Genomic DNA, 8,247 nt, shown 5'->3' on the forward strand with positions numbered 1-8,247 from the left:
TCCTCTTTACAGCTCTCCAGGTTCTCAAGCGGAGGTCTTTCACATCATGTCCTGCCTGGTCCTTTTGGAGATGCCGGGGATTGAACCTGGGGCCTTCTGCATGCCAAGCAGAGGCTCTTCCACTGAGCCACAGCTCCTCTTTACAGCTCTCCAGGTTCTCAAGCGGAGGTCTTTCACATCATGTCCTGCCTGGTCCTTTTGAACCGGAGATGCCGGGGATTGAACCTGGGGCCTTCTGCATGCCAAGCAGAGGCTCTTCCACTGAGCCACAGCTCCTCTTTACAGCTCTCCAGGTTCTCAAGCGGAGGTCTTTCACATCATGTCCTGCCTGGTCCTTTTGAACTGGAGATGCCGGGGATTGAACCTGGGGCCTTCTGCATGCCAAGCAGAGGCTCTTCCACTGAGCCACAGCTCCTCTTTACAGCTCTCCAGGTTCTCAAGCGGAGGTCTTTCACATCATGTCCTGCCTGGTCCTTTTGAACTGGAGATGCCGGGGATTGAACCTGGGGCCTTCTGCATGCCAAGCAGAGGCTCTTCCCCTGAGCCATGGCCCCTCTCCACATGCTTGTCTGATCTCGTCCCACCCCCTGCTCAATGCAGGATCAGCCTAGAGCATCCCTGACAAGCGTTTGTCCAGCCGCTGCTTAAAGACGGCTGGGGAATGGGGAGCTCACCACCTCCCCAGGCAGCCGATTCCACTGTTGCCCAACTCTTACTTAGTGCTGATATCTAAACCATGTATAAATGACAATGAGACAAAGAAGGAAGGGTGGTCCAAAAAATTGCAGGTGGGCAAAGTTTCCCGCAATACAAGTTCGTTCCGACTGGCTTCGTCTGAACAGGACCTCATGAAACAGTAAGCTGTCTTCTAAGTTTCATTCATCATAGGGTACGATAGCGAAGATCATATCGCTTCATGAAACTCGCATCGTATGCTTTGGTGCTACATTCTACAGTTGCAGTGAAATATTCCAAAGACACATTCAGGAAGGAGGGCACAGAAGCGTCGCTATCATACTCTATGATGAATGAAACTTAGAGAAGAAGAGGAAGAGAAGAGATTGGCTTTATACCCCGCCCTTCACTACCCAAAGGAGTCTCAGAGTGGCTTACAAACTCCCTTCCCCTCCCCACAACAGACACCCTGTGAGGTCGGTGGGGCTGAGAGAGCTCTGACAGAAACGGCTCTTTTTCAAGAACAGCTGTGCCAGAACTATGGCTTGCCCAAGGTCATCCAGCAGGTGCAAGTGGAGGAGTGGGGAATCAAACCCGGTTCTCCCAGATCAGAGTCCGCGCACTTAACCACGACACCAAACTGGCTCTCTTAGAAGACAGCTTACTGTTCCACGAGGTCCTGTTCAGACGAAGCCAGTCGGAACGACCTTGTATTCCAGAAAACTTTGCCCACCTGCACTTTTTTGGGCCTCCTTTCCTCCTCCTTCGTATCGTTGTCATTTATACGTGGTTTGATATCAGCACTGTAAAGCCTTTCTTCCATGTTTTCTGTATAGCGCTTGCATACCGCTTGCTTTTTCTTTTGCACTTGGATCTTTGGAGCTGTGATCCCCTTATCGCACAACTCTTTTACTGTCAAAAAGGTTTTCCTAATATCCAACCGGTACCTTCCCACCTGTAATTTAAGCCCATGATTGGGATTCCTCTCCTCCGCTGCCCACAGGAACAGCTCCCTGCCCTCCTCTAAGTGTTGTTGCTGTTCAGTCGCACAGTCGAGTCCGACTCTTCGCGACCCCCTGGACCAGCTCCCGCCAGGCCCTCCTGTCTTCCGCCATCCTCTGAAGTTGGCTCAATTTCATCTTCGTTGCATCCATGACACTGTCTAACCATCTCATCCTTTGCCGTCCCCATCTTCTTTGACCTTCAATCTTTCCCAGCATCAGGGTCTTCTCCAGTGAGGGCTCCCTTCTCATTGGGTGGCCAAAGTATTGGAGCTCCAGTTTCATTATCTGGCCTTCCAGGGAACAGTCAGGGTTGATTTCTTTTAGGATTGACTGATTGGATCTCCTTGCAGTCCAGGGGAAAAAAAAAAGCCCTCCGCCGAAGGACACTACCCCCTGGTCCTAGCAAGCCCCCGCCACAGAAAGACCTACGCTGCGTAGGTGCCTTTTAAGGCATCCATCTCCCCTGATATGTATGTGGCCCTAGTTAGATGATTAAATGTATATGTGTAAACCGCTCCGAGCCTCTGGGAAGGAGCGGTATAGAAATGTAATGTAATGTAATAATAATAATAATAATAATATAGTCCAACTCTCGCAGCCATACATGACTACTGGGAATACCATTGCTTTGACAGCCCTTCAAATGCTTTAAGAGAGCGATCTTGTCCCCCCTCAGTCTCCTCTTCGCCAGACTGAACATCCCCAAGTCCCTCGGCCTTTCCTCCTAGGGCTTGGTCCAATGTATCGCCAACTTGTTAGGCCAATAGCTAAGCAGACGACCTAAGCGGTGGTCTGACCGGGGAGGAAGGAACCGAAGCCAACCTTCAGCTAGGCTCCTCCCCTTCCCCACAGGCACTTAATTAGATGGAATGTAGTTAACTGGGGAGTCAGTACTAAGTTCTCTACTCCCTTGTGCAGCTGGGTGTTATCTGCAGTTTCACAAGGTCAGCTTGCTCTCTTTCGGGCATGTTTTTTTTCTGAACTCTGGCAACTCAGAAGCAGGCCTTCAGCCTGGACCAAACTTTTAACACAGGGCAAGGACTTTTAGGGAGCCGTTTCCTTCACGCCAGTCTCCTTATTTTGTCCCCCCCTTTTTTTCTTAATGGACCCAAAGCCTCCGCTTACAGGATGCAGCCAGTTTCTGCTGTGGGCATCTTGTCTCTCGTCCTCAACATCATGTGTGGGGCGCTGAACCTCATTCGAGGCGTTCACCTTGCCGAGTACTCATTCCAGGTAAGTCAAGAGACAACGTAAAGGGTAAGGATGTGGCGGGTGGGAATGAGTCGGGTGACTTAAGGTCCACCTCCATCTCATGACCGATAGAGCTGTGTCAAGCAAGAGGGTCCCACTTTGCCAGGTCAGTTGCGGTAAACGGCGGTGGAATTCTTCCTGACGCTCTCAACAGATTTAATATGAACGGTTTTTCCCCCCCATTTCTTTTTGGTTTCTTTTTTTATATTTTTCTTATGTGTGTGTGTCCACACACGCACCTGGAAGCCATGGCGACCTCTGGGGACTGACCCCTACTGGGGGCATGGAACGTATTCAGAGAGGTGGCTGAATAAAGCCTGCCCCCGCCTCCCAACTGCTGGTATTCCGAGGAGGTCTCCTGTCTAAGTACTTGCCAGAGTCGACCCTGCTTAGCTTCCAAGATCTGTTTTCAAAGTCGGGGTCCAGCTTACCTAAGGGACCATCTTTCCTCATATGTTCCCCCGCGAGCACTACGGTCTGGGTCGCAACACCTCCTGGCGATGCCAGGTCCCAAAGAGGCCAGGCTGGCCGCTACCAGGGCCAGGGCTTTCTCGGTGGCGGCTCCTACCTGGTGGAACGAGCTCCCGGAGGAGATCCGGGCCCTGCGGGGCTTTGCACAGTTCCGCAGGGCTTGTAAGACGGAGCTCTTCCGCCAGGCGTATGAGTAGGAGCCGCCACTACCATCACTACTGTTCCATCATAACCCAGCCCTGGAAGAAGGAACATCAGCGTTTCCTGGAATAGATGACGCTGAGTAGGTAGAGCAGTGTAATAGAGTAGTTGTAATATGCCATCTGTGGAATATCATGGTAGAACATCTAGAGCACTTTTGTTAATGTTACTAAACTGTAGTGATTTTAAATGGTTTTAAATATGTTTTATATTGGCTTGTGCCTCTTTGTAAGCCGCCCTGAGCTTGCGTAGTGGGGAGGGCGGGGTATAAATTGAACTTACTAAAAGAACTCACGGATGTAATTTCTGAGCCTCTGCCCATTATTTTTGAGAATTCTTGGAGAACAGGTGAGGTGCCAGAAGATTGGAGGCGGGCAAATGATGTCCCCGTCTTCAAGAAGGGGGGGGACGGAGGATCCGGGTAACTACTGACCCGTCAGCTTGATGTCTATACCTGGGAAAGTTTTAGAACAAATAATCAAACAGACAGTCCTTGAGCATTTAGAAAGGACGGCTGTGATTACGAAGAGCCAGCATGAGTTTCTTAAGAACAAGTCATGTCAGACTAACCTCTCTTTTTTTGAGAATGTTACTACCTTGCTGGATCACGGGAATGCTGTAGACATAGCTTATCTTGATTTCAGTAAAGCTTTTGATAAGGTTCCACATAGTATTCTTGTTGACAAATTGGAAAAATGTGGTTTGGATCCTATGACTGTTAGGTGGATCTATAACTGGTTGACAGGAAAGCTTGTGAACTATGTTTTTTGTTTCCTTGTGTACGAAAATGAATGGATTTGATCTCCGAATTTTTGTCTTCCCCCAACAGGAAGATCACAAAGGAATTGGAAATGTAATAGCCTTTCTTGTACCTTTCGTAGCTTGCTTCTTATTGGTGAGTAAAACGGCTGCTTTCTCGATATTTTGGCCGAGCGTTTGTTTTATTCCATTTTTAAGAACATAAGAGAAGCCAGTGTTGGATCAGGCCAATGGCCCATCCAGTCCAACACTCTGTCAACACGGTGGCCAAAAATACCAGGTGCCATCAGGAGGTAGAAAGAACTGTGATGTACCAGCATGGTGTACTAGTTAACAGTGTTAGGCTGCGGTCACACACGCTAAATAATCCACTTTCAGTGCACTTTCCAACTGGATTTTGTCAGTTCACACGGTAAAATCCAGTTGAAAGTGGATTGAAAGTGGATTATTTAACATGTGTGACTGCAGTTTTGGACTAGTAAACTTTGGTGACTTTGGTGACTGGCATATCCCAGTGTTACATTTTATCCATCCACCTCTTAAAAATGTGTTTTCTCTCCATCCCTGGCAGTGTTTCTAGAACAATAAACACATTTTTAATGTTGGTCTATCTGGGAGGGGTTTTCTGAGGCCCAGGAACAAACATAAAGAGAATAGGGCTCTTTAGCTTGGAGAAATGACGACTGAGGGGTGACATGATCGAGGTTTATACGATTATGCATGGGATAGAGCAGGTAGAGAAAGAGGTACTTTTCTCCCTTTCTCACAATACAAGAACTCGTGGGGCACTCCATGGAATTGCTGAGCGGTCGGGTTAGAACAGATAAAAGGAAGTCCTCCTTCACCCAAAGAGTGATGAACACCTGGAATTCACTGCCACAGGAGGGGGCGGCAGCTACAAGCATGGACAGTTTCAAGAGGGAACTGGATAAACATATGGAGCAGAAGTCCATCAGAGGCTATTAGCCACAAGGTATAGATAGGGACTCTGGGGCAAGTGATGCTCTGTCTTCTTGGTGCTTGGGGGGGGGGGTGTCAACAGTGGGAGGGCTTCTGATGTCCTGGCCCCACTGGTGGACCTCCTGATGGCACCTGGTATTTTTGGACACTGTGTGACACAGAGTGTTGGACTGGATGGGCCTTTGGCCTGATCCAACATTGGCGTCTCTTATGTTCTTATGACGTGAACCTGCGGCTCGGTTCAGGCAGAACCAGAAACCGGGGTTAATTTTAACTGGTTGGGCTGCGGAGTCAGAATTTAGCTCACAGTCGCTCATAGTCCAGTTTGCCTCGACGAATGCCGCTTTTCGTCACCTTCTCTCCGGCTAGGTGCCCCTGCCAGCCGGAAGGTGCGGCAGAGCATTGCTGTGGAGCAAGCCGGGACGCTTACATTTGTGCATCGTGTGGAGTCGTAGTCAAGACTGCAGTTCGCAAAGCAGCCTCAGGCCATGATTTCAGAGTTTTCGTGAGTCACTACTCAGTTCTTCAGATACCACTTCTTCAAATATTTACTTATTTATTTATTTCTTCACATTTGTACCCCGCCCTCCCTGCCTATCCGAAGAAGTGAGCAGTGACGCATGAAACTCACCCCCTGCCACAAATCTCCTTTGCCTTTAAGGTTCTACTGGACTCTTGCTATTTTCTGCTACCTTGGCTGTTTGTGATGTGTGGCCCAAACCTGACAATCGGGGGGGGGCACTGTAATGATTCCATGTTTTGGTGTGTGTGTTCCTTTAAATGTTTCGTTTGACTGCAGTAATATGAGAAGAGTGATAGAGGGAGACAAGTGTATTGTGACAGGCTGATGACTGAGAGTGTGGGAGGAGGGGTGTCTGAGAGGAATTGGGGTGTGTGTGTGTCTATGAAGGATTCTGTGTGTGAAGTTTGAAGAGAGAACATAGTCTGTGTGACTATGGAATTCTGAGTCTAATTCTGTGTGAATGAGACCAACAGTTTTAGTCTGTGTGACTAAGAGAGTTGATTCTATTCAGTGTGAATAAAACAAAGAGACTAGCCTGTGTGGCTATAGATATATGAGAGAGAGAGAGAGTATACTGAGAGACTAGCCTGTGTGGCCATAAACACACACACACACACACACACACACATATATGAGAGAGAGAGTATACTGAATGTATAAGCCTGTCAGAGTGGAGTTTTGGGAGTTTGAAAGACTGTTTGTGGCACCAAGCTTTGCCAGTTATATTTACAAGTTCCTTTCTTCAGCAACTGTTCAAAATAACCCAAAACCTATTTTGTTCTTTATGAAATAAATCATTTTTGTTTAAACTTAGCCCAGAAATCAGTACAGTACAGTACTTCCTCAGGGCCACATAGTCCTCTGAAGTGCCCAGACCCTAGGTCATATTACCAAAGGAGAGAGATTTGGGATTTTTAATTCCTGGTGGCAGCATAAAACTACCAAGTTTATGTACTCAGAGAGTGTTTAAAGGTAAAACCATCTCCCCTATAAGCAAGAACCTCACAGGCACGTTCCGCGGAACCGGAAGCGCCCTAACTCTCTGCTTTACATTAACCGGCATCCATCCTTGTGCTCAGGCGTGCCGCTCACAATCTCTTTCGGTGCTCTCCTCTCTCTTACAGTGTTACCTTTACCTGTTCTACAGTTCGGCGCGGCGGGTCAAGGTCTTTGTGCTTTTCGTCACTGTCTGCGCGTGCAATATCTACCTGTACGGACTCAGGAACGTCTGGCAGATCCTTTTCCACATAGGAGTGGCGTCGCTGTCTGCCCATCAGATCCTCACGCGACAGGTGGCGGAGAAGCAGCCGGACTGCGGAGTATGAGAACAAACATGGAACGCCACAGTTTTAAAAAACTGGGGGGGGGGGAAGTTTCATGCTATTCGGCAGTCGCCTAGGCAGCAGGGTGAGATTATTAATTTTTTTTTAAAGCCATGGTTCTCTTTCTCGAGAGTGGGTTTTATAGCATAAATTGGTCATAGTTTCAAAGGGTGAAAGGGACCGGAAGGTGGGCTCATCCCTCCCGAGAGAGGATCCTCAATGCACCAATTCTTTGGAGATTAATGTATGTAATTTAGAGGATGGTCTTGGAAGCTAAGTTGATCTGGGCATACGAAGGGAATATCCAGAGTGACCTCTTGGCTTCTAAAAGGGGTGGGGCCATCTGTCAAGGGCATTCGATGAAGTTGACGGGCAGTAGGTTCAGGACAGACAAAAGGAGATACTACTTTATACAGAGAATGATTAAAAGGTGGAATTTGCTGCCAGGGGATGTTGTGACGGCCACAGGAATAGACAGCTTTGAAAGGGGATGAGAGATTTATAGAGGATAAGTCTGTCAATGGCTACTAGCCCTGGTGACTGAGAGGAACCTCCACATTCAGAGGCACTAAGCCTCTGAATCCCAGAGCCAAGAGGCAACATCAGGGGAAGGTCCTGGGCTCTGTGCCAGAGGAACTGGTTAGCCACTATGTGAGGCAGGATACTGGACTAGATGGACCCTCACTGGTCTGATCCAGCAGGGCTCTTCTTATGCTCTTATCAGGGGAAGGCCTCAGCCTCCATGCCATGTTGTTGGTTCTCCAGAGGAACTGGTTGACCACTGTGTGAGACAGGATGTTGGACTAGATGGACCCTCCCTGGTCTGATCCAGCAGGGCTCTTGTTACGTTCTTATCAGGGGAAGGCCTTGGCCTCTCTGCCCTGTTGTTAGCCTTCCAGAGGAACTAGTTGGCCACTGTGTGAGACAGGATGCTGGTCTAGATGGACCCTCCCTGGTCTGATCCAGCAGGGCTCTTCTGATGTTCTTCTCAGGGGAAGGCCTCAGCCTCTCTGCCCTGTTGTTGGCCCTCCAGAGGAACTGGCTGGCCCCTGTGTGAGGCAGGATGCTGGTCTAGATGGAC

The 8,247-nt window shown here is 48.7% G+C and overlaps 1 protein-coding gene across 1 annotated transcript in view; it reads left to right on the plus strand.

The window, feature by feature from the left end:
- The window catches only part of SEC22C (SEC22 homolog C, vesicle trafficking protein), a gene marked incomplete at its 5' end in the record, with an annotated part of 16,548 nt that extends 9,367 nt beyond the window's left edge, over nucleotides 1-7,181 (plus strand). The window contains 3 exons of the mRNA XM_015412392.1: nucleotides 2,794-2,912; nucleotides 4,432-4,497; nucleotides 6,969-7,181. Of these exons, the coding sequence (XP_015267878.1) occupies nucleotides 2,794-2,912; nucleotides 4,432-4,497; nucleotides 6,969-7,169 (386 nt within the window). The remainder of the gene's footprint in view (nucleotides 1-2,793; nucleotides 2,913-4,431; nucleotides 4,498-6,968) is intronic.
- Nucleotides 7,182-8,247: the final 1,066 nt, after the last annotated feature.

Source organism: Gekko japonicus, unplaced genomic scaffold, assembly GCF_001447785.1.
Source record: "Gekko japonicus isolate JY-2015 unplaced genomic scaffold, Gekko_japonicus_V1.1 scaffold5526, whole genome shotgun sequence".
In the NCBI taxonomy this organism is placed as follows: domain Eukaryota; kingdom Metazoa; phylum Chordata; class Lepidosauria; order Squamata; family Gekkonidae; genus Gekko; species Gekko japonicus.